This window comes from Aspergillus saccharolyticus (genome assembly GCF_003184585.1).
Source record: "Aspergillus saccharolyticus JOP 1030-1 unplaced genomic scaffold BP01scaffold_14, whole genome shotgun sequence".
NCBI lineage: Eukaryota > Fungi > Ascomycota > Eurotiomycetes > Eurotiales > Aspergillaceae > Aspergillus > Aspergillus saccharolyticus.
The window spans coordinates 1-24030 of NW_020290624.1; the positions used below are offsets into that span (position 1 = coordinate 1).

Sequence of the window (24030 nt, forward strand, 5' to 3'; positions counted from 1 at the left end):
GGGAGGGGGGGAGAGGAAAAAAGGAGGAAAGGTGGAGGAGGCTTAAGATAGAGAGGAGCACAACGAGAAGATCTCGAATGAGGCTTCCTTCTGGCTGGACAAGGACTGAGGCAGAGACAGACAGACAGACACTCAGTGTGTGCGGCGTTCATCTTTTGCGCTGGCGAAAAATGTGGGCGGGAGGGCTGGTTGACGCGCTAGTCCCCTCTGGGCCTAGTCCGAGGTCTCCGCGCCGAAGCAAGAAAATCATCGCTTTTGCTTCATCTTCCTTCGTATCGTATGTTCTCGATCCCCCTCATCTTTCTGCTCTTATTTACCGACTGGGTTGTCCCTTGACTTTCTTCGTGCTGGATCTTGTTGTCTAGACTTCCTTTGCCTAATCTCGCAACTCCCACCTCCTTTCCCCGTGCACTCCCCCCCATATCTCAATGGCAACCTTCCTCCAGTCTCTGCCGGTTTGCTCGGCTGTTCGCAAGCAGTCCACTGCTGTTCCTTTCACTCTTCACAAAGCCTCACAGTCCATTGTCTCTCTGGCACCACGTAGCTATTACTCTACACGATTCTCCTCTGCTAGTCTGACCACTTCCCGTAAGTTCAGAGCGCTTTCCGTCTAGTTCCATGCATCGGGGACAGTAAGCATGCATAGCTACTGCTTCTGCCCAGACACCATTGCATGTATACTGATTCTATCCCGGGGCCGTCAGCCCTTCGTTCCTCTCTGCGCCTCAATGTCCAGTCTACCCCCGCACAGCAATGTCGTACCTTCATCGCTCAGCTGAGCCGTCGTCAATCCCAGACGCTCAAGGAGAGCGCGCCGACGACTCCGCAACCGCCCGCTAACCTGCAACTCACCAACCTCCCCTACTTCATCCGTCGCACCGCCTCGAACCTCCTCCCAGTATACGTCGACACCAAAGCTGGCGGTACCAAGCGTGAAACCAAGTTGCAGAAGACGGAAGGTGACCTCGATGCTCTGAGATCGGATTTGGCACAGTACCTGGGTCTGGAGTCGGGCGATCCGCGCGCCCCCAAGAGCCCCGAGATCACGATTAACCGTCTCAACGGTCACATCATCGTCAAGGTATGGCACAGCGCCTTCTGTTCTACTCTGTTGGACAAGAGCAATAAACTGACGCGATCCTCGTTTTCCAGGGCTGGCGCAAACGGGAGATCGAGCGTTTCCTGACGGAGCGCAACTTTTAGACCTGTCAACCTATCGACCTGGCCTTGAAACCTGGATCCCTGTCGCTCCCTCTCACAATCCGACTGTCTATATCTCCACCTCTACCACTGCTTGCCTCAAAGAAGAAAAAGGCAACAACCCAGGCGCGCCATCACATCACAAGCAATTCTCCTCAACTTTCGGAGCGTCAGAGATCCAGAAGGCATCATCTCTCAACTTAAAAAGGATCAGACAATAGTCTTCGAACCCAAGAATCACCACTGACATCAGGGGTGGACGAGAAAACACTCAAAACAACGGAACTCTTTGCCCCCAAGGAAGGCAGCAGCTGATATGCGATAGTCGCTAATGATGGATTCGATTCCTCCCATCTCAGTTAGCCCAAAATTACTTTTCTTCTCTCAACATCCCAACCATCCTATGCTCTTCTTCATTAATTCTTGGCCATTGCCTTGATTGCTCTCACCCTGTACTACTTCTCTCGTCTTTCTTCTTCATAGTATCTCTTCAGGTGTTTGCTTCGCATATCCTATTTTCCTTTTATTGTCTCCGCTACTCATTCGGAACTACTCTAGCTGTTTGTGTCATTCCTGGCGTGATGTGTTTGTTTCATCTTTGTGTTTCTGCTTGTGTCCCTCCCTCCGACTTCGTGTCCGATGATCTGAACGGCTCTGGTGTTTGACGTTAGTGTCTGTGACATACTTAGTAATTCAACGAATGACCCGTGATTCTTCCTTTGACTTGCTTCTCAGTCTATAGTAGACCATGAATATGCCCCAACGATACTTTCAGGGCGGGAGTTGATGCGTGCATAGATCGTAGACACCCATTTTTAGCACAGACTACACTACCTACTGGAGTACATCCTGAGCCTACGACATATGGTGGTGATTGTGTTCATGTTTTTACGCCCGAGGGTATTGAACATTGTACAGCGGTAATTCACACACAAGGATACACACATTGTCACGCCTTTCAGAAATTCTTTCCCACCGGCGCCAAACGAAACTTGAACGGTGTTATGAAGAGGAAAAATGAAGTTGATGCAGAGATAGTTTACTAAGGATAAGTAGAAGACATGAGGGAAGCAGACATCAACAAGGGGCATAATTGAAGTGGTGCCAGGCTTGAACCCAGCACCGAGTCTATCCAATCACTCCGCAAGCCGAGCATAGGTGAGCAGTTGCCTGACAACTCCCGGATCGATATCGCGCATCAGCAACGCGCCTAGCAGACTCTCCTTACGTGGGATAATCCCCGATGGAAAATGTACCGTGGATGTGGTATCTGCTAGTTTCGACTTCTCGGCAAGCCGACGGAGAATGGCCAAGCCTCGGTTGACAATTGAGCGGTATGCTTCAGCTTCATCAGCTAGGCCCCTTGCAGCGTGGGACTGCCGGGCGTTGGTCGGTGGAGGGGGAGCATGTTCGGTGCTTAGAAGACACGATAACCGCAGAAGGTGAATGGCAAATCCATCCACCGATTCCAGCCATATTTTGGCAGTGGGACCATCGGCATAACCAGCAAGGATATCTGCGGCTAGCAAGCCTTGCATGAGAAACACCTTTCGAAGATCTGCGATAGCTAGAGGCTTGCGAGGCTGGTCGGGAATAGAACATATCGCAAGCCCAAATGCACGAGTGAGCAGGTCTTGTTGGACGGAATTGCCATCGCCAGAAAAGATCGCTCTGAAGAACGTCCGGTTTGGCTCATCCCGTGCCAGAAGCTTCGCCAGGCTGTCCACGGCTGCGGGGGTGTACTTATGTACAGAGGGATTGTAAGATGTAAACATGGTGCCATCTGGGCCAATGACTGGTCCTGGAAATGGCGCGAACGACAGAAGAAAATGTAGGAGACATAGAGCCTCCTCTTTGCTGGGCAATTGAATCGTGTGAGCAACGTTACTCAAGTAAATGACAGTGTCTTTCATGAAATCCAGCGTGTTCTGATGTGTTCGTAGGAGCATGTTGCGAGTACCCAAATATCGGATTATGGTAGACATGAATTGGACGACTGGGGGCGTTGATAAAATGGCAAAATTCGAGTCCGAAAACGAAAAATTCCGCAGGATGGTTGTGATGCAAATGAGCCTATCCACAGCTCGATCTAATTCATAATCAAGGCTCCCAAACTCAGGCACATCAGCCAACGATATCCATTCGGACTGGCACCCACGGACTACCTCCTCATAAGTGGATAAAAGCATCGAGTCCGAGACTTCGGGAGAATGCTCGGCAAGGAACTCTGCTTGATCTTCAGCACACTCTATCAGGCTCTCCACCAGGTCATCACAGTTATCCAAGGAGACCTGGATGGCAGGCTCGGAGGAGACGGCCGTGAGAGTATCCAATGCCACGCGCATCTCGGCATGAATGCCAGACTTGATGCCCATTGTGAGGGCGTGGATATCAATGACACCAAGCTCAGCGAAGGCAGGAACATTGGGCTTCAGCCGCGTTATGTCTTCTCCTATCTGAGACATCTCATCCACGACTATGGGACCATGGAAGTTACTCTCAGGAAGTACCATTGGCTTGAAGGGATCTTCAATAGGCTGCTTATGAGGCATATTGGAAGGCTGATCTAATAGTTCTGGTTTACTGGGAGCTGATACCGAGCCTTTGCCACGTGGTGCAGGAGATTGCCCGGCCATTTGGGTGCTAGGATCATGCGGCGTTGAAGGCGGTTGAGATTGACGCGAAATGCTCAGGCGGTGCGGAGTTTGTTGTTTGTTCTGTGTCTTCACAGGCGTCGGGGTTGCGAACCCATTTGCAGCACTGAGTTGTACGTTGTTCGGACCAGGAGCACTGCCAGGGGAGGGGTGTCCCATCTGTTGGGGTCCCATCTGTTGGGGAGTTTCGAAGCCTTGAACTGGCTTTCCCGCCGGGGACTGTAGTTGCATGCCCGACGCATCGCTAGGCTGCCGAGATAACGATGACTGTTGCATCTGCTCCGCATATTGTTTTTGTTGGTTGCTTAGGAAGGCTTGTTCGTACGCCGCGAGATTCCGCTGGTAATGGTCCCGAATCTCTTGCGCAGCCATTGGAACCTGCATAGGAGGAAACTGGAGCTGCGTAGCAATGACTTGCCACATGTTTGTGGCTGTGATCTTCTTCGATCCTCCGAGTTTCATGACAGTAGCGTAAAGTTGAACCAGATTGATCGGACGACCACACACGATTGGACTGTGATCCAGGGGCAGATTGCGCGCCATCATGAATTTTTGCAGGGACCGCATAAATCCTTCTGGGTTCATGGGTTTTGCCATGGTCTGCTGCATTTGTCTGATAGCTGCCATTTGCTGGGGATTGGCCATTGCATTCATCCCAGCTGCCATAGGCCGCCCAGCCATCGCAGGATTCATGACCATGGGACGACCTTGTGACTGCAGTTGCATAGCATGCAGACGTTGCTGCTGCTGCTGCGCAGCAATCGCCTGTTGATAGCCCTGTGGCATGCCACCGAAATGAGCCTGCATTGGCGGTTGTACAGCGGCGGTTGTCATAGCAGGCGCGGGAGCAAACTGAGGACCCATGCCTGGCGGAAATGGCTGGCCTGGCATGAAGGTATTGTTCTGCGGTGTGTTCACCCTGCTCGGGTGATCTGATTGAGTTGGAGACATGTGCGTTCCCACTTGAGGGCCTGCTGGTGTGAAGGGGCTTGGGGAAGCAGTTCCCATCCGCTGAATGCCGTGTTGATCAAAATCCTGCATTATAGGCGACTGAGTGACATTTGGAGAAGTTCCTTGTTGGAGATGCTGATACGGAGTGGGATGCGAGGGAAACTGCGGGGCGCCGTTCGCCGCAGCTTGATATCCAGGAAAAGGCACTTGATGAGGCGTTTGCGAACGCGAGGCAGCAATGCCGCCAGGAGCTTGCCTGGGCGACATTGACATCCCATCTTCGGGCCGTGGCCGCTTCGAAGGGATCACCTGGTTCGGGTTGTGGAAACCAGGTGAGACATTCCGCGGCACGCCGTTGAACATGCGCTGATATTGAGTAGGGTCAGGGGTGGGAGAGGCTTGAAGGAATGCCTGTGAAGGATCAATGGTCGCCTGGTGAAAAGCACCATTGTCATGGTTCGGAAGATTCAAGGCGTCGGCTGGCCAGGCATTCATGTCGAGTAGTTTTACCAACCCATCTGCGAGGCAAAGGAAGCTATCAGAAAAATGGACTCATAGATTGCAGGGCTATCACCACGTAGCGACGAGGAGGGTAGGAATTTTAAAGTCATCATGGCCATTAATAATGCGAAAAGCCGGACAAGCGCGAACGATAGCAATGCAATGAGTGCAGACGCGTCGAGTGCAAGAGCTGGCAGTGAGTCGCGCTTCGCTCTGCGACACAGGGCGAGCAACAAGCACACCTCAGCGGGAATTGAAGGCGCAATGGGGGGAGAGTGGATGAGGGGGGAACAACAGGAGAGGGAGCGGAAGGGAATTTGCAATATTCCAAATGGAAGATGAAAGGGAAGTGATAGGATGGATGTACATACCGACAAGGCTGGATAACTAAAAATGCCGACTCACAAGCGGATGGAGGCCGGGTCCCGAACAGCAGTGGTTGGAAAGGCCGGCGAGAGATTGCGAGGGAGAGGGCGCAGGTCACGGGACCCAGTAGCACAATTCGGGGTGTGCAGCGGCGAGAGACTCGGGAACAACTGGTGGCTGAGGACGGGAAATGACAGCAAGTAAGCAACAACTCTAGCTTGGCACGAGGAAGGAAGAGCCAGAAAGTAAGGTAGGTAGGCAGGTAGGTAGATAGGTAGGTAGGTAGTAAATCCAAGGTCTGGACCAGGTGGGTAAAAGCTTCGGGACAGATCAAACAACAAGATGGATAGATGCACACCCCTATGACATGACGGTCGGAAGAACCATAGGCAGAAAGAGGGAGGGCGTCACAACGTGCGTGGTTCAAGACAGTCTTCCGAGGAATGGTGAAAAGGTGGCCCGTCCTTCTTTAGTGCGTGGCCACAGTTGAAGGAGGGAAGTGCGTGGATGAAGCATGGTAGGTCAAAGTGTATGGGAGCATTTCCAATGGCTGGCACCAGCACAAGCAGTGGGGGAGACGGGGGTGGGTGGGCAGAGCGTACCTTGTGCTTGTCAATGACTCGATACTCTTGCAGTACCTTGAAAATTTGTTGGTAATTTATCTTGGAGGAATCTTATTTTAGAATTTCCCTTTTTTTTTTCTTTCCTTTTTTTCCAATCTGATGCTCAAAGGGCGAGAGGGGGGGGGAAAGAAGAGGGTCTGGGTTTTTGGTTTCCTTTTGGTAAGGTGGAGATGGATGGTAAGGGAACGACAAGAATGGAGACAGGCCGTGGAGAGGGAACACAGAAGCGACACGGAAGTAAGTACAGTAGTAGAGAAGGAGGAATAGACAAGAGAACGAATGAGGACAGAAAGTCGGTATGAGGACTGGCGTGGTGTACTCTCCGTACAACAGACAAACAGTCAGGTTGATCTCACTCCCAGCAAAGGGAAAAAAAAATAAGTAGGAGCAGTTCAACGCATTGGAAGTCGAGTCTCGCATCGAGTAGGCGGTCATCGGCGGCAGTATATGCATCCGGAGCCGATCTCCGGAGGTAATTCGCATTCACGGAGTCGATTGGTTTAACTAGTACTTAAGTATTTACATACAGTTCTCCGTACTATTACGCGGATCCATTCCAATCAAGACCGAAAATACTTCGAATCCTCCGTAGGTAGCTAGTAAAACACCCTTCTGAATCCCTAAAACTACGTCAACCAGACCCCGGCCGCATGTTTTTCGACCAAAGTACGGACTTCAACCAACAGATCGGAATGGGTTTCTGACCTATCAATCAAAGGACAGGACTCATCCATGCACGACGACTACCACTGTATGTCATCAAACCTACCTTAACTTAGTTGACTGAATGATCGACTAACTTAGGTAGTTAACTTACTCCGTAGTCCTCAGTACACTAACAACGACCTTGACAATAAAGTTTCCCGTCTCAGGGCTTGGCTCTTGGTTCCATTGACGAGAGGGACACTTCTTGGTCTGTGCGGGTTGGCTTTACTTTCACTTACAAAATCCCATCCCCCCCTCTTCCTCCTTCCTTTTCCAAACAATGAAGTTCCGTCTCGTCCACATTGACAGTTCCAGACTATAATTACTCGTAGTGTAGCTCCGTAGTTAAATGCATCACTAAAGTTCCAACTAAGTCAAGTACTTATAGACTACATGGAGGCTTGAGCCTTGAACAACAAACGACCAGGCACCTACTATTGGGTAAGCGAGTATACCTACCTGCCTTATCGGGAAGGTAGCCCAACTGACCTCGACCTACCGGGTCGTATTAGCAAAAGCTGGCTGTTTCACCCATCTGGTCCAAACAAACCAGCAGAAAGTTGATCATCATGAAAGCTCCCATCATGACAGCAAACACGAACTCACACGGTGTCAAGTATCGGCACAAACATCCTTCATTGACGGAATTTGGGAACCTATAAAAAAGGGTTTCCCCCGCTCGTCTAAGCATTCCGCACGGATTCATTCCTCATTCTGAGCCTCTCATCCTGACAACACTGATCAACATGACTACATCTAAAGAATGGCAAAAGATGCTCAGCGGTGAGCTCTACTGGGCCTGGGATGCAGACCTGCAGGCCAACCGCCAGCGATGCAAAGCAGCATGCGACAGGTTCAACCAGGCAGGTCAAGTGTCTCGACGTCGGAGGGTGGAACTATGGCGAGAGTGAGAAGCGCTAAAACCATCGGTCACGGAATTCACTGTATCTCGTCAAGCTGACTATTTTCCATTAAGTATCGTTGGTGACACTCGTCCTCTCCCCCCAACCCTGTCCGATCCCCAGGAGGACGAGAAGCTTTTCGACGAAACGGACCCATTTGTGGATCCTCCGATCTCTGTCGACCACGGCTTGAACTTCAAAGTGGGAAAAGGCACATTCCTCAACTTCAATCTTCTTGTGCTTGACACCTGCCTTGTCACGATCGGCGAAAGGGTCCTCTTCGGTCCTGACGTCTCGATCTATGGCGCCATCCATCCCATGGATCCTGCTGTACGGAATGGACTTGAAGGCCCCGAAGCAGGCAAGGAAGTACACATCGAGGATGATGTATGGATAGGAGGCAGTGTCTTGATCCTCGCTGGAGTCACAGTTGGACGTGGAAGCACTGTGGGAGCTGGGTCTGTCGTAACAAAGGCACGTTGGTCCTCCTAAACCTAGGTACTAGACCTAACCGCTAACACTCAATGGCCCTCCTCACAGAATGTACCATCATTTCACTTCGTTGCAGGAAATCCTGCTCGAATCATACGCAGAATAGAAACAAGCATGGATCTTGACCAGCAGATGAAAGAGCCTGGAACACATGGAGATAGACTATATCCATAGCGCTATCTCTCTATAGTGATCACAAACGCGATAGATACCTTCTCATCAACCATACCACTTTTTCACCGTGTTCTAACTGCTTCAGTCAGTGACTTCTGGAGGAATGCTCCTGTTGATGACCCGCACAACCACTACTTATGAAACACACAATCTGCGGGACACCTTGATGCTGATGACCAAGCTCGTCTGAGCAGTGATCAAAGTATAAGATAGTCATGTGGCCGTACTAAACCGGGCGCCTGCGTCTACATCTGCTGGTAAGCTTGGAAAATGCGAAATTAGTACGAGGTAGCTTACAAAAGTTGTCCACGAAATGTTCGTATCATCATCAGGAGCTTGAGCCGCGCGTGCGTCCCAGACCTTTTTCAACAAGTCGTTCGGTACCGGATTTCGGAATTCTGACCTTCTCTCAATTTCGCGCAATCTTCCCAAGATATAGTACCGCGAATGAGGCGACAGACAGTCTGCTCCGGCCATGAAGAGCGGCAATACCACAAGCTCTATGACAGAGCAATCAGAAGAGATCATCGCTGTCACGTCAAGGATCTTTGTTACACATTCTTGTATCTCCGAGTCGCGAGCCGGTCGAAGCGGACTCATTAAGCGTAATATGCGCAGCACACAAGCAAACTTGTGAGCCTCCGCTATAGCCAGCCACAATGGGTCTGATGTAGGATAGGACCTGCAATGGGGGTCCCACGAATAAAGCTTTTGTTTGTTCACGTGCAAGGCAAGTTGATACTCATCCCATGATAGCCAGCCTAACATGTGTTCCTTCGACTTCTCCAACGCATCGCCTATGATGAGAAAGATCTCGCGTGGAACCCCATTGACCTGTTCAAACATGTTGTCGCTGGCACAGGCGACCAGGTCTCTGACTTCCTGAGTAAAGCACATCCGCTCCGCGCCGGAAAAAGCTCGGACGATGTCAAGCCTATGATTTGTCGTCAGCCATTGATGGGCAGTATGTTCGCGGCAGGGGTGACAGACCAGGCCAAGTTCCCCAAAAAGAAGACCGCACGCTGGCGAATACCATTCAATCCGTTGGCGATCAATTGTTTATACACGGACATGGCTCCCGTGATATGAATTCCATGGGAAGACACCCCGGACTCGCTTATCTGCAAGTACATCAGATCGAAAGCTTAGAGCGATAGCCGCATTGGAAAATCCGACTAGGCTTACATCATGGAGTAGCAAAAGTTGGATGATGGCGAGGACTGTGTCCTGTTCCTCTTCTCGCAGCGACGTCCGCTGACTCTTTCGAATCTCTCCGCTCAGTGCGCGTATCGCTTTCAATCGATATTCGACGGCGGTAGCCTCGTGCATTGTTTCATCCTCCATCAACCTACCAAGATGGGAGGCTGATAGGCCCAGAACAGCGTATAATAGACCTATCTGTTTCCGTGCTAAGGGAAGAATAAATGCTCTATATGGGTTGTTGTCATTGTCCCCGACCTCGGCTATTTGATGAGGACAGATGACTTGATCGTCTGTGACACAGTGTTAATGTTTCCTTGCCCCAAAGGCCTTGGTTCCAAGGCTGGTCTTACAATGCCTTAGTAGCCTCTCTGTGAGAGGTTGTACGAGGACCGCGCTAATGTCATCTGAGAGCTCTGCCAGCGGCTGGTTAGAATCATCTGAGATAGATGATTCTTTAGTTGGGGATCTCGAGTTTTCTTCAGCCATGGCCACCGAGGTCGATCCTGCGAGACTGTCCGATAGCCCTTCCGTCGCGGAAGACTGTTCTCTGATAGAAGCCCTGTTGCTGACCGGTATACGTGCTCCCTTCCACTTTCCCCGACTAGCAATACCACAAAATCTGAACTGCTCTGGATATCCTCCACATACCAACCCTTTGGAAATACAGCGTTCACAGCTTGGTCGACCACGATCGCACTTACGGCATTTTTCCCGACATGTCAGGCATGCCGGATCTGCAGCAGTATGAGCAACGGTGTGAGATACCCCAAAAAAGGGTTGCAGCTGGGTTCACTTATACCAGCTCGTGGCATTCTGCCGTCCGCCCATGGGCATTCACCGTACACAGTTGTCGCTACTGTTCACGCGACGGTGGAAGTTTCAGGGCAATGACATCACTAGTATAAGCCACACAGACACATACGAGATTCTAGAGAAAGATCACACAGTCTGATGATAGTGGTGAATCTCATGTCGCCATCCGCTTCTTGTCTCACAAGGAATTGATGTTATCGCCCAAGTGTAGGCTGGGTGATTTACCCGATCAAGGTACTGGTGGGGCTGTGTAGTGATGACTAAGGACTTCTCAAGCACCACCGAATCACGGCTGCTGGTTGACTGATCATAATAAGGCACTGAGAGAGCGCCAGGTATAGCTGACGAGATCGTCACGGTGCCCGTGGCAATTCCCTGGTTATCTCTGTCAAGGGATCAGCGGCCGGATGCGGAAATAGCCTTGTTCAAATACGAACCACAAACTGATCTCAAGCTCTTATAGAAGTTACTAAGTGCATCTAGTAGGGTGATGCAGTGATGCCATTGAACAGATACAACAGGCTGGGTTGATTAACAATCCACAGGGGCTTGCATTGCAGGAACCGGAATTATGTACCCTGTGAAACGTCTCGCTTTAGCAATCATGCTGATCACTGCTGTTTTTTAAATGCATGGAGATCGATCAGTAGGGTGCCTCTACATTTAATGTGGATGCTGATCTTGGTACGAGGCCTTGGCCGGTGGGTGACTCGTTTTCAGCCGAAGATCAAGGCAAGCGAAGCACGTAGTACTATTTTATAATCCACTCATTGTTTATGTAGAAGGCCTTGCAAACCCTGGTGGCTGTGTGGAAGGCCTCGCAGGCCTCGTTAGCCTCGTTGGCTGTGGTAGCTATATAGAATCACTTATAGCTGTGCAGGTCCCTCTGTAGCTGCGTGAGATCGTCTATAACTATAATTATCTAGTATAACTATGTACTAGAAGGCTTTGCAGATCTCACAGCCCAAGTGAATAATGGGAGGTAGCAGCTGAAATAAAAGAACTGATACGAATAGAAAAGAGATGAACTAAATTATATAACGTATTTTTGGCAAGGCTACCTGAGGAATTGATCGTAGTCTAAGTTGATTAGTCTGACCGCTTTCTTATTGCTAATGACCAGATTTTCTGAAAGATCGGGACCATGGGCTTTGCTATTGATGATAATGAGGCTAAAATATGTATACTATTACTGGCAGATGCTCTGCTAGACTCGATGATAGACGTACGAGAATATATGACTTGGTAGAACGCTTTTGCTATTGTGATCCGATGGCGGCTACCCTGAAGAAGGCGTGTTCAGATTATCTGGGGAAGAAGGCAGGCTACCAAATATCAAGTAGATGTCTTCAAGGTACTAGATACTGGAAGAGAAATGGGCCACAATATCCGGTGTTGTCTGAGAACGTCGAGGAAATAAGATGTTCTAGCTGTTAGTACCATGTTATGATCGCATTTTAAAACGAGCAAGGATTTGGAAGACTCTGAGAGGAGATTTTTGATTCCGTTGCTACGTTGATCAGTTGAACCGACTTGTGAGCTCGCTTGATAAACCACCCTGCACTGTACTCGAATGACTTAAACAATCATCATATCCATCAGTAGGTGCCCTTGGTGATTGGTAACGCAGGGCTAACTATTTGTTATTATAACTTAGTGAATCAATTTGAATTGAATCGTACAGATCAGATCATTGAAAAGTCCCATGTAGCAGTTGCGAGCGAATACCAACTTAGGTACTGATCCTTTCAAGTATATATTATCGGATAACTGGAGTGGTCACAGCTACAAATGTATCGCCTTCGCATACAGTATGCTTCTCTATGTGTGAGATACGAGTCAGGTAGGTAGTAGCAGATTTCCACCTGCATCATAGGATGGGTGCAAAGAATATCAAAGGTGGCATGCACCACCACATGGTACTAGGATTGAGTTCTGCCTGAGGTTGCCACCGGATGCTTCTAGCTGACCCGGTCACATGACCAGGCTCTGAGCTTCGTGATCCCTGGCTTTCTGTCATCGACGCAATAGCTCTAAACAATCAGCTAACTCCCATCTCGCACCTCACGTCCTCTATCTAGCTGCTAGCATCTCGTCCCAGGAGACACAGGGCTGTACATTGTTTAATTCTCATTCCTTTTTGGTTCCGCTCTAGACATTCGCCATGGGAGACGTCGCCGTGGAGACTCCGGCGAACAACGTCACGCCTCACACCAAGGCCGCTCCATTGGACACCATTCCCAACATAGACTCGCTGGAAGGTACCGGGAACGACGGTGGTGACGAGTATGCCACCTTGAAGCGCCTACAGAGACACTTGGAGTACGTTTCGAATCTGCGTGGTTGTCGCCTCCGCACATATTGACCCTTGCCCAGGTATATCCAGCTCCAGGAGGAATACATTAAGGATGAACAAAGGTAAGACATTTTGGCGTCGCACAAATGAATTATCTCACTAACACCGGAAAACTTTATAGGAGCTTGAAGCGAGAGCTTGTTCGTGCACAGGAGGAGATCAAGCGGATACAGAGTGTTCCCTTGGTCATCGGTCAATTTATGGAAGCGATCGATCAAAAGTGTGACGCGCCGGTCATTTCAGGACATAGTGGAACTATAGTGCTGACTATATTGATGTAGCACCGGTATCGTGCAGTCCTCGACCGGCTCGAATTATGTCGTCCGCATCCTGTCTACCCTCGACCGCGAGAAGCTCAAGCCCTCATCCTCGGTCGCCCTCCACCGTCATTCAAACGCCCTTGTTGATATCCTCCCGCCCGAGGCAGACTCCTCGATTGCTATGCTGGGCGAGAATGAGAAGCCAGATGTTACATATGCGGATGTTGGTGGTCTGGATATGCAGAAGCAGGAGATCAGAGAGGCGGTCGAGCTGCCTCTGACACACTTTGACCTTTACAAGCAGATCGGTCGGTCTCCCCTGCCTTTGTTGGGTTATGTGGCTAGTTGGGATTTATGAGCCGGGATTATCGTGCTGACAGCATCAGGTATTGATCCTCCCCGTGGTGTCCTTCTGTATGGTCCTCCTGGTACCGGCAAAACCATGCTGGTCAAGGCAGTGGCGAACAGCACAACCGCCAGCTTCATTCGTGTGAACGGTTCCGAATTCGTCCAAAAGTACCTTGGTGAAGGACCTCGTATGGTCCGTGATGTTTTCAGAATGGCTCGGGAGAACTCCCCCGCCATCATCTTCATTGATGAAATCGATGCCATCGCCACCAAGCGTTTCGACGCCCAGACGGGTGCCGACCGTGAGGTTCAGCGTATCTTGCTGGAACTTCTGAATCAGATGGATGGTTTTGAGCAAACGAGTAATGTCAAAGTCATCATGGCTACTAACCGAGCGGATACCCTGGATCCTGCCTTGCTGCGTCCGGGCCGTCTGGATCGAAAGATTGAGTTCCCGTCCTTGCGTGACCGGCGTGAGCGTCGGTTGATCTTCACCACGATAGCCTCCAAGATGTCGCTTTCACCTGAGGTTGACCTGGACTCTCTGATTGTGCGTAACGAACCGCTATCTGGTGCGGTTATCGCGGCTATTATGCAGGAGGCGGGTCTCCGCGCTGTTCGTAAGAACCGCTACAACATCATCCAATCTGATTTGGAGGATGCTTATGCTGCTCAAGTCAAGACTGGGCAAGAATCTGATAGGTTCGTACCTCTCTTGTTCTATCTTTGGATTCCTTAAGACTAATCTACTCTAGACTCGAATTCTACCGCTAAATCAGATGAAGTGCAGTGACTGAGGTGGCAATGTGTTTGCGAGGGCAATTAGGCTGGGTCTTAGCTACCATACCTTTAGGCATCACATATCAAGACAATGATTGACGTATCTTGGTTATTGTTGACGTAGACTGCCTGAATATGCTCAAATCCAACTGCATAGACACAGCACATCAGGCTGGCTGGTGAGCTCATCAGGAAGCTACCGGAGCCTCCCGGCCCCGGCGCTGTACCTGTCAGCAGCTGCTCACCCGGAAAGGCAAGGTACCGCCGCCGACTTACGATACGGTTACGAACAGGCAGCAGGGCGGGCCAAGGCGGTCTTACATCATCACTTTTAGCGGCAGATAAGTTTAACTAGGTTGATAAGAAGCGGTCGACGCGTTGGGGATTGAGTGTTCCTTCCACCCACCCTTGCTGGTGAAGTCCACTTCATTAGAAGTAAGAGTTTCTGAATCATATGTATAATAAGTAGTCTTAAGGATATAGAATAGGACAAGAGTACCAGCACATTCCTGAAGATATAAACGAACCTCAAATCCAGGCACACCGCAGCTCTGTGGGCGTTAAATACCTTAATTAATCAGAGATAAACCCCGTGATTGAAGATCCCTTTGCCGATGACGCAGCCAGGGCAGCTAGTCATTGGCTGGTCTGCACCACTAACAACAGCCTGAGGCGGCGTGCAAGTGGGTATCAGTCAGTACAGTACGCTCAGCAGGTCGCTCCGCAACCAACCAGTCACTCCTCCTGCTTCTCCTCACTTACCCCCCGGGTACCGTGACCGTCACCTTCCTCTCGTCCTCGCCTCTCTCTGCCTCTCTCTCTCTTCTTCCTCGGCTTCCTTTTCCTCCTTCCATCTCCCTCGATCTTGGATTCTCCATCGTCGACATCTTTATCACTCTTTACTCTCGTTCTTTCTCAAACTTACGTCCGTCGTCTCTCTTGGAGTCGTTCCTTTAGGTGTCGCTGCCATCATGAAGTCCGTCTCTTTGCTCACAGCATCTATGCTGTTGGGCTACACCTCCGCTGAGGTCCACAAGCTCAAGCTTAACAAGGTCTCTCTTGATGAGCAGTTGGTGAGCTAAACCCTTTTTTTGAGACCACTGTTGCTCTTGAGACCAGCGCCGTTCTTATTCCAACTCAGTATGGGCTAATCCTGTTGAATGAAGGCTACCCACAACATTGACGCCCATGTTCGCGCGCTGGGCCAAAAGTACATGGGCATTCGTCCCAACATCCACAATCAGCTACTCCAGGAGACACCCATCAATGACCTGAGCCGTCATGACGTCCTTGTCGATAACTTCATGAACGCCCAGTGTAAGTGACCATCCTCAGAGGCTCCAGTAGGAGGCCTATGTCGTGTGAGCGGCTACTCATTATGGTCTGGAATAGACTTCTCGGAGATTGAGCTCGGTACACCCCCTCAGACGTTCAAGGTCGTCTTGGACACCGGTAGCTCCAACCTTTGGGTTCCCTCTTCGGAGTGCGGGTCCATTGCCTGCTACCTTCACAACAAATACGACTCGTCTTCCTCGAGCACGTACAAGAAGAATGGAAGCGAGTTCGCTATCCGCTATGGCTCTGGCAGCCTCAGCGGCTTCGTCTCCCAGGACACCCTCACGATCGGCGACCTGACCATCAAGGAACAGGACTTTGCTGAGGCCACCCAAGAACCTGGCCTGGCTTTCGCTTTCGGCCGGTTCGACGGCATTCTCGGACTGGGCTATGATACCATTTCCGTTAACAAGATTGTTCCCCCCTTCTACAACATGCTGAAGCAGGGTCTTCTGGACGAGCCCATCTTTGCTTTCTACCTTGGCGATGCCAACAAGGAAGGCGATAGCTCTGAGGCCACCTTTGGTGGTGTTGACAAGGATCACTACACCGGCGAGCTGATCAAGATCCCTCTTCGCCGCAAGGCCTACTGGGAGGTCGACCTCGATTCCATTGCTCTTGGTGATGACGTTGCCGAGCTTGAGAACACCGGTGTTATCCTCGACACCGGTACTTCCCTTATTGCACTCCCTTCCAGCCTTGCTGAGATGATGTAAGTTCCTCGGTCGTCGTAACATTTCCATGGCGAATTTGCTGACAATTGCGTAGCAACGCCCAGATTGGTGCCAAGAAGGGATGGACTGGCCAGTACACCATCGATTGTGCCAAGCGCTCCTCCTTGCCTGATGTGACTTTCGCTCTGAGCGGCCACAACTTTACCATCAGTGCCTATGACTACACCCTTGAGACCCAGGGATCCTGCATCAGTGCCTTCATGGGCATGGACTTCCCCGAGCCTGTCGGTCCCTTGGCCATTCTGGGTGACTCCTTCCTGCGCAAGTGGTACAGCGTGTATGACCTTGGCAACAGTGCTGTGGGTCTTGCTAAGGCCAAGTAATGGGCCTCCGTCGAGTATCGTGCTATGTACGCAAGATGGAGGGGATGATATCACATATATTAGCTTCGACCCCCTCGCGTGTAGTAATCATTGTTATTATGTTATGCTTTTAAGAGATGGGGACTGCATTCGAATTCAGTTGTTGCTACAGCCTAGGCTTCTTTTTCCACCACTGCTCAATGTGTATTCCTGTTGATCAGTTTTCGTAACCATGTCTGAATCTATGCCAGTACAATAAGACCACAAACAGGTCGTGTTAAGATATAGGTCATCATTGACGCGTGAAAATCGGATGTCATTGATTCTTTGTGCAGGTGAAAGTGTGATTCAAGATGATGACGGAGGGCCTGGGCCGAGAGCCGAGAGAGAGTCTCGCCCTCTCCGCACAGGCCAGACGCGGCTGACGGTTGGACGCTTGGCGCCACCACACCACTCTCTCTACTTCACTTCTTTGCTAGTATTGCTACTGCTATTGCTGCTGCGACTATTGCTGCTTCTGCTGCTGCTGCTCGCTGGAAAACTTGCTTCAGCTGCCTGCTCCTCCTTCCTCCACATTTTGAGGTTCGTCGTTCTTCTCCATTTCCTATTCTTCATCCACTCTAAATTCACACTGCTTCCTTCATCCTTGCCTACTCTCGTGACCCATTTCCTTTTCCTTTTCCCTCTTCCTCTTCCTCCATTGCTTTCTCTTCTCAAATCCACCCCCCACCTCCCACCCCCCACTCCCAGGGAGCTCTTCTGTTCCTGATCGCATCCGATTACATCCTTCTTTCATCATCAGTTCTCGTGTTATTGCCATAAGTTGACCATCTTAAGCTCGTCTTACCAGTCTTTCCTACCGTGGTTGATGTTTGTCGCGTTGATTCGCGTGGCGAACCATTTGCGACCAGCTGATCCATAGGACTGACCTCGATTGTCTTTCATTCAACTCCCCTCTTCTTTCCTGCTCATCGCAGCTCCGGCTTTTCTTTGTACTTTCGGCCCCGGCCTCCTACATGCCTACCCACCTACCCGAATAGTACATATCAACGCGATTGCCTCACTGTCGCGTCTCTGACCCACAACATCACTTTGCTTTTTTCCGACCTTCTTCATCGCTTTCATTTTTCTATACCATCGATTGCCGTTGCCGTGGGCGTTCTCTGGTGTTCGCTGCTTTGGGCATGGCTTCCTAGCTTTCGGCTGGACTTTTATTCTACCGCGAACTTCCTTCATCACCTGTTATAAGACTATCCCTCCCTCCTCGATTTCATCATTGGTGAGGAGGAGGGCAGAGAGGGTTGGTCGATTTTACTTCTGGATAAAGGATTGGCACCGGCTACAACATAAATGCTTCTCCGGCTGCCGTCCAGCCTTCACTACCCGATCACCGTAACGACGCTGGTCAAACAGCCCGGCGATGCGGTGGAAAGGGAGGAAGCGCTGTTCTGGTATTTTTACCAGACCACTGTTACCGAAGGTGACAGGTTGGGAAACAAGTATGAGGTGAAGAAGAAATATCCGACCAAGTATGAGGCGACCGTGGATGGCGAGGTAGTCCAGTGGAAGATTGCGGAAGGGGATATTATAGATGGACCGTACGTCGCCATATGACCTGGCACTTTGCCATCCAAACTCGATTGGTTCTAATGTCGGCGGCCGAGACTGATTTTTGCTGCGTTTTAGGATTGATTTCGTGGAAATCGATGAGCCATGTGCTCACGAAGTTCAATTTGGAGGTCTCTGTGCTGAGTGTGGGAAGGATATGACTGTGTATGCATTCCTTCCGCCACATATAAAGTCGAGTTCGAGACTAATGCATAATGGTTGGGTGATAGATCTACGTACGACACGGAGTTCATCGACGCCATGCGCGCGACGATTACGATGACTCACGAAAATACAGCTTTGACCGTGAGCGAGAGGGAGGCGATGCGTGTAGAAGAGGATGCGAAGCGCAGCTTGCTCATGAACCGGAAGTTATCTCTTGTGGTCGATCTGGACCAGACGATCATCCATACAACCGTTGACCCTACAGTGGATCAATGGATGAAGGATCAAGACAATCCCAACCATCAGGCCGTAAGCGATGTCCGCGTGTTTGAGATGGTTGAACATGATCAGCCAACGGACGCGGAAGGTATCCCACAACCGCGCAGCGTATGGTATTTTGTCAAGTTGCGGCCCGGGTTGGAGTCTTTCCTGCATAATATCTCGGAGATGTTTGAGCTGCATATTTATACCATGGGAACTCGGCCCTACGCTCAACATATTGCTGCTATCATTGATCCCGACCGCAAGCTTTTTGGAGATCGCATACTGAGCCGAGACGAAAGCGGGAGTCTCACGGCCAAGAACCTTCATCGCTTGTTCCCTGTGGACACAAAGATGGTCGTCATCATCGACGATCGCGGGGATGTTTGGCGCTGGAGCCCCAATCTCATCAAGGTAGTGCCGTACGATTTTTTTGTCGGCATTGGGGATATTAACTCGAGCTTCCTGCCTAAAAAGCAGGAGCTGATCACTTCAAGCAAATCTGGCGAGAGGGCCGCAGTAAAGGCGGCACAGGATCTACCTCGTGAGCAACATGTCAATGGGGCTGCGGTCGGAGCAGAGGGACAGCCCGAGATGTCAGCCTTGGAGCAGCTAGTGACGATGGGCGGGGGAGATGACCCTCGCATACTGCAGGAACAGAGCGATGCCCAGATCGAGACTATTATGCATCAAGTTGAAGACCGACCGTTGCTTCAGAAGCAGAAAGAACTGGATGCAGAGGAAGACGTTGCTGAGAGTAGTGATTCGTCGAGCAGCGTGGACGAGTCTACAGACATGAAAAGGCACAAACACCTTCTGCAGGACAACGACCGGGAATTGTTTGACTTGGAAGTTCGTCTCGAGCAAGTGCATCGCAACTTCTTCGACGAGTACGATCGGCGAAGGTCGCGAGCGCTGGGAGGACGAGTGGCAGCCCTGCGCGGCGAAAAGACCTTCTCAAAGGAAAAGGACGTAGACTTGAAGCTGGTCCCTGACATAAAGGAGATCATGCCGGCTATCAAACGACGTGTACTCAGCGGCGTTGTAATGGCCTTCACAGGAGTACTTCCCTTGAACATAGATACGCATAGCGCGGACATCTCCCTTTGGTCTAAGAGTTTCGGTGCCACCATTACTACGAAGATCAGCTCGAGAGTCACCCATCTTGTGGCTGGACGGAATCGCACGGCCAAGGTTAGAGCTGCGACGCGGTATCCGCATATCAAAATCGTCCGAACGCATTGGTTGAATGACTGCTTGACCCAATGGAAACGTCTAGACGAAGAACCATATCTCCTGCCGGTACACCCAGACGACCGGGAGGCGCCAATCCAGCCAGGCGAGGAAATGGAGAGCTCGTGGCAGTCCTCCGAGGAAGGGACGGGAGTTGCTGGGACGGAGGAGGACGAGCCCGAAATGACAGCCGATATTCTGAAGTCGTCCGGTTTGACGGAGGTATCGCCAATTGGTTACGATGCTGACCAACAAGCAGCGATCCACGAAGAGTTGAAAGAGTTCCTTGGCAGTGACGATGATAGCGAGAGTGATAGTGACGCCTCCTTCATGGACGAGGTTCCCACAACAGCGCCTAGTAGAAAGCGAAAGCGCTCGGACGACACCAAAGACGAGGAGGGCGAAGGAGACGAAGGAGGTAAGGGGGCCGAGTCCGGATCAGATCATGGCTCGCGGCTCTCGCAGCGGATCCGGCGGGTGTATGAACGGCCCGGTACCGCACTCTCCCAGGCTGTCTCCAGTGCAGCGAATTCGGAGTCACCTAGCAGTGAGCTGGAGGACCCCACAGATGCGGCTACGGCGTCTCAACAGGCGGCCGCGATGCCGGCACCTGAAGAAGAAGACGATGAGCTCGAGCGTGAGATGATGGCTGCGTTTGAAGACGGGGACTACGACGAGACGGCCGAGGAGAAAATTGCAGAAGAGCACGGTTGATTCTCTGGCATTAGACATCGTCTTGTTTTGTGGATACAGCTAGCGGATATACTAGGTACGCTGGGGAATCGTCGATTTCGAGATGCTGCTGGCAAAGGCATAGCGAGGGCGTTCTTACGCAATTTCCGTGACGATCGGAGTCAGTATTGGTGTGTTGTGACATAGGATTTAGGTACAGGGTTTAGGATTTTGAATTTGAATTGTATTGACCTCGCGGCAAGTGGAGGGCTGTATCAGATGTGATGTGACCAGACACAAAGAAGTTGAAATAAGGATACACATAGAATGTTCATACATCAGAATCAGAACGGCTAACACAGAGTAGGTCATGCAATCATCTCACATTAGAAAATCAGGTCTAGAAGTAAACCAACGATCCAGTCATCCAATCAGAGAACAATGCCCCCATGCCCGGGGCATGCTCGGGGTCTTCCCTTCTTCTCCCCCCGCCCCGTACGAACCAAAAAAAAAAGACTTCGCAATCAGGGCCGGTCAGCGATAGATATCCCGATGAACCTGCCAGGACATGATCATCATCCATGCATAGAAGATGGTATTGATCAATTCGAACGCAAAAGCGGTTCTCCAGCAGTTACCTGTACGTAGAGATGAGCCATTAGCCATTAGCCCAACACTCAACATTCTCCCTTCCCTCCAAAAAAACAATAAGAAAGGAAAAAAAAAAGAAATTGCAATCCACTTAATACCCAAATACTGTGGAAGGGACAACAGGGCAAAAAAAAAAAAAAAAAAAAGAAAGAAAAAGGGTAAACATACAAATAGTACTCTCCGTCAACCACGCCAACGTCTCCATATTATCGCCGGTCGGATGCGATTTCGTCAGGATGTAATTCCGGCAGTTACTGTCGATGTTGGCGACAACGCCATACATCTGCAGACTGGTCTCGATCAAACCCGTCAGCCACAGGGCGAAGAGGATGAAGCTCCCGACGATGATGATGCCCGGGAGGAGGAAGCGTTGCGCGGTGAGGACGTAGATCAGAATGATGAAGAAGAGGCCTAGGGCGGCGGTTACGGTCATGTAGGGGAAGAGCCTGATTCAGTTAGTATTTCTTTTTCGGAGAATGGGTAGCTGGGAGGAGCTGAGGACTGGACTGGGTATGGACTGGCAAAGAAGAAGGGACATCTACTACTAACCATGGAATATCCAGATGGAGTTCGTTCTGAACGGACATAAACCACGCAAAAATCCCCAGACAGATAGCGTTGGCGGAGAGCACGACGATTAACCACAAGTTGAGCTGGAGCTCGGGCCAGTGGTAGCGTCTGCGACGGTAGACGCGGACACCGGCCATTGTTTCAGTAGGTTTTGCGGTTGGTTGACTGTTTGGGATTGAGTGGATGGCAATGATGAATGATGATGATGATGATGATGATAGCTTCAATTATTGTCCTTCGTGTGTCGTGGTGGTTGGTAAATCAACCTGAGGGAACTGGTTGAAAGGTATACTATGGAGGCAATGCTTCCATATACTTCCGTTTGTCGTTCGGAGTGTTTCTAGGCTCGTGGCTGCACCTGATGGGATGGAATATCCGGAGTATTTTGAGACAATAAATAGAGAAGAGACCGTAGATTGTCAGTTTCATGAAACACCATTTAGAATTGGTGGTTATAATTAGGTCGACCTCTGACGCTGACCGCTGATCGACTGCAGCGTCCAGCTTCAGCTTCCGAAGCGGTGTCAAGATGAAGTGCTGCACTCTCTCAGTCAAGGGCAGCAATAAGGCGTGGGCAACCCCCGTCAGTCAGTCAGGCAGAAACCGCCCATTCCCTTGCAATTCCTGTCGATTGGGGAGCAATTGGTCCAGACCGTTGGTCGTCAGTGCATGGGACGTCGGTCTGAAATGATGGGGAAGTGGGAAAGGCGAAATTGGGCTGAAGCGGAACTGATGACGATGTTTTGTTGTTGTTGTTGATGATGATGATGATATGCCTCGTTGGGCGGGTGTGGGCCGGCAGCTTGGGTTTGCAAGTGACAACTCCCCCGTAACAATGGCTTGAAACCGAACTCAATTTGACCGTTTCAAAAAGACAGGATATTCAAGAGATTGATACTAGCTCATGGCAGAATGTCAAAAGCAGAAAATGGAGGGACAGTCCCGGATCTGATCGAAGCACATGGAAAAAAACGGGTGGCTGGAGGTGGCAGGGAAAATGGCGCTTAAATTGCGGAGACACACTAAATCAACACTAGAAACAAAGCAAGTGCCAAACTATAAAGAGTATCGTCATTATCATTGCGTAGCTATCGTGTCCGTCTAACCTTTATCTCTAGTATACAGAGACTATAAATGAAAATATAAGTCTTTCCTTCTTCTACAACAGAGTGTCTCCCAGAGCGCTGCGAACCAGCGAGCAGCCCGTGCGGATGGTCTCACTGGCGCCCGCTTCCTCCAGACTGGGGTTGACTTCCACCAGGTCCATCGCCACCAGGTTGCCAGTCTCGTGCACACATTCCGCGATGAAGTCTCCCTCACGCAGGGTCAGCCCACCACGCACAGGGGTGCCTGTACTGGGCGCCCACTGGGGGTCCAGCGCATCGACGTCGAACGACAGATGGATCGGGGTATCGTTACCAATGTGCGCCAGCGCCATCTCAACCACGCGACCAATACCGTAGCTGGAGACTCTAGTGTCAGACAGGCTGATTACCGGAAAGCGGGAACAAGGAACAATAAGACTTACCGGTCAACATCGTGCATGCTGAAGGCCTTGATGCCGTGCTCGCGCAGCAACTGCTTCTCGCCCCGGTCGACGTCACGCAGACCAATGTATACCAACTTGCGGGTGTTGACAATGTGTTCATCCTTCAACCAACCAAAGATATCAGGACGCTCCTCGCGGGCCAGGCGCGTCAGGAAAGCCATGGGCATGCCATGGATGTTTCCACTGGGGCTCATCTCCGGCACATTGATGTCAGCGTGGGCATCCACCCAGATGACGGCCATCTCGCGGCCCAGACGCTCGCGGATGGCCTTGGCTGTGCCCGAGATGGTGCCGATGGCGATGGAGTGGTCACCGCCCAGGGTCAGCACGAACTTGCCTTCCTTGGCGTGCTCGTAGACCTGATTGCTCAGCGCCTCAGTAACAGCGCTCACCGCCCGGGGCTTCTTCATGCCGCGGTGGTCGGGGTCTTCGGCGGGCATCTTGTCCTCGTAGTAGTGGACCTTGTCGTCATAGTGCAGCTCGTAGCCTAGGTCTTCGCGCAGTTGATCGAGGAGGCCGGCTTGGACGAGGGCCATGGGAGCAGCCTCGACACCCATCTTGCACTGAGTTGCATAACGTTCTCGGTTAGTCTGCTGCGCCGGAACTAACTTGGGGGGGGGGG

General features: G+C 50.9%; 10 protein-coding genes across 10 annotated transcripts in view; 6 read left to right on the forward strand and 4 right to left on the reverse strand.

Moving 5' to 3' along the window:
* Positions 1-428: 428 nt before the first annotated feature.
* On the forward strand, positions 429-1203 carry BP01DRAFT_295951 (mitochondrial 54S ribosomal protein mL49; the record flags this gene model as incomplete). Its single annotated transcript, XM_025571830.1, has 3 exons — positions 429-588; positions 705-1081; positions 1153-1203. The coding sequence occupies 3 exons, from the start codon at positions 429-431 to the stop codon at positions 1201-1203; spliced, it is 588 nt and encodes a 195-aa protein (XP_025431399.1).
* An 869-nt stretch (positions 1204-2072) lies between these two features.
* Positions 2073-5499, reverse strand: BP01DRAFT_40417 (putative ARID/BRIGHT domain protein (SWI1)). Its single transcript, XM_025578706.1, has one exon. The coding sequence runs from the start codon at positions 5298-5300 to the stop codon at positions 2337-2339; it is 2964 nt and encodes a 987-aa protein (XP_025431400.1). The 5' UTR covers positions 5301-5499; the 3' UTR covers positions 2073-2336.
* A 1876-nt stretch (positions 5500-7375) lies between these two features.
* On the forward strand, positions 7376-8588 carry BP01DRAFT_40459 (sugar O-acetyltransferase). Its single transcript, XM_025578712.1, has 3 exons — positions 7376-7441; positions 7513-7907; positions 7977-8588. The coding sequence occupies exons 2-3, from the start codon at positions 7747-7749 to the stop codon at positions 8392-8394; spliced, it is 579 nt and encodes a 192-aa protein (XP_025431401.1). The 5' UTR covers positions 7376-7441; positions 7513-7746; the 3' UTR covers positions 8395-8588.
* Positions 8589-8765: 177 nt separating this feature from the next.
* On the reverse strand, positions 8766-10583 carry BP01DRAFT_373700 (Zn(II)2Cys6 transcription factor; the record flags this gene model as incomplete). Its single annotated transcript, XM_025576795.1, has 6 exons — positions 8766-8813; positions 8866-9502; positions 9559-9689; positions 9754-10061; positions 10122-10505; positions 10571-10583. The coding sequence occupies 6 exons, from the start codon at positions 10581-10583 to the stop codon at positions 8766-8768; spliced, it is 1521 nt and encodes a 506-aa protein (XP_025431402.1).
* A 2324-nt stretch (positions 10584-12907) lies between these two features.
* On the forward strand, positions 12908-13510 carry BP01DRAFT_356466 (uncharacterized protein). Its single transcript, XM_025574963.1, has one exon. The coding sequence runs from the start codon at positions 13027-13029 to the stop codon at positions 13219-13221; it is 195 nt and encodes a 64-aa protein (XP_025431403.1). The 5' UTR covers positions 12908-13026; the 3' UTR covers positions 13222-13510.
* BP01DRAFT_356467 (putative 26S protease regulatory subunit 6B like protein) lies at positions 13379-14478 on the forward strand (the record flags this gene model as incomplete). Its single annotated transcript, XM_025574964.1, has 3 exons — positions 13379-13508; positions 13587-14250; positions 14304-14478. 3 exons carry the CDS (start codon positions 13382-13384, stop codon positions 14320-14322), a joined length of 810 nt encoding a protein of 269 aa, XP_025431404.1. The 3' UTR covers positions 14323-14478.
* Positions 14479-14896: 418 nt separating this feature from the next.
* BP01DRAFT_318544 (pepsin-like aspartic protease) lies at positions 14897-16877 on the forward strand. Its single transcript, XM_025572641.1, has 4 exons — positions 14897-15401; positions 15495-15645; positions 15721-16375; positions 16432-16877. Exons 1-4 carry the CDS (start codon positions 15300-15302, stop codon positions 16718-16720), a joined length of 1197 nt encoding a protein of 398 aa, XP_025431405.1. The 5' UTR covers positions 14897-15299; the 3' UTR covers positions 16721-16877.
* A 958-nt stretch (positions 16878-17835) lies between these two features.
* On the forward strand, positions 17836-20764 carry fcpA (protein-serine/threonine phosphatase). The gene is made up of 3 exons (XM_025578742.1): positions 17836-18297; positions 18386-18472; positions 18538-20764. Exons 1-3 carry the CDS (start codon positions 18050-18052, stop codon positions 20678-20680), a joined length of 2478 nt encoding a protein of 825 aa, XP_025431406.1. The 5' UTR covers positions 17836-18049; the 3' UTR covers positions 20681-20764.
* Positions 20765-21172: 408 nt separating this feature from the next.
* BP01DRAFT_295797 (uncharacterized protein) lies at positions 21173-21996 on the reverse strand (the record flags this gene model as incomplete). Its single annotated transcript, XM_025571825.1, has 3 exons — positions 21173-21276; positions 21458-21735; positions 21839-21996. The coding sequence occupies 3 exons, from the start codon at positions 21994-21996 to the stop codon at positions 21173-21175; spliced, it is 540 nt and encodes a 179-aa protein (XP_025431407.1).
* A 930-nt stretch (positions 21997-22926) lies between these two features.
* The window catches only part of BP01DRAFT_356470 (arginase), a 1608-nt gene continuing 504 nt past the window's right edge, over positions 22927-24030 (reverse strand). The window contains exons 2-3 of the mRNA XM_025574965.1: positions 23388-23971; positions 22927-23322 (exon numbers count right to left, since the gene is read on the reverse strand). Of these exons, the coding sequence (XP_025431408.1) occupies positions 23019-23322; positions 23388-23971 (888 nt within the window). The 3' untranslated portion in view covers positions 22927-23018. The remainder of the gene's footprint in view (positions 23323-23387; positions 23972-24030) is intronic.

Bases quoted from the DNA above. Each gene is read 5' to 3' on its own strand.
- BP01DRAFT_40417 (XM_025578706.1), bottom strand. From the start codon at position 5,300: ATGAATGCCTGGCCAGCCGACGCCTTGAATCTTCCGAACCATGACAAT.
- BP01DRAFT_40459 (XM_025578712.1), top strand. From the start codon at position 7,747: ATGACTACATCTAAAGAATGGCAAAAGATGCTCAGCGGTGAGCTCTAC. The intron at 7,908-7,976 runs GTGAGAAGCGCT...TTTTCCATTAAG, and splicing joins AGGGTGGAACTATGGCGAGA to TATCGTTGGTGACACTCGTC.
- BP01DRAFT_356466 (XM_025574963.1), top strand. From the start codon at position 13,027: ATGAATTATCTCACTAACACCGGAAAACTTTATAGGAGCTTGAAGCGA.
- BP01DRAFT_318544 (XM_025572641.1), top strand. From the start codon at position 15,300: ATGAAGTCCGTCTCTTTGCTCACAGCATCTATGCTGTTGGGCTACACC. The intron at 15,646-15,720 runs GTAAGTGACCAT...GGTCTGGAATAG, and splicing joins TAACTTCATGAACGCCCAGT to ACTTCTCGGAGATTGAGCTC. The intron at 16,376-16,431 runs GTAAGTTCCTCG...ACAATTGCGTAG, and splicing joins TCCAGCCTTGCTGAGATGAT to CAACGCCCAGATTGGTGCCA.
- fcpA (XM_025578742.1), top strand. From the start codon at position 18,050: ATGCTTCTCCGGCTGCCGTCCAGCCTTCACTACCCGATCACCGTAACG. The intron at 18,298-18,385 runs GTACGTCGCCAT...GCTGCGTTTTAG, and splicing joins GGGGATATTATAGATGGACC to GATTGATTTCGTGGAAATCG. The intron at 18,473-18,537 runs GTATGCATTCCT...GTTGGGTGATAG, and splicing joins TGTGGGAAGGATATGACTGT to ATCTACGTACGACACGGAGT.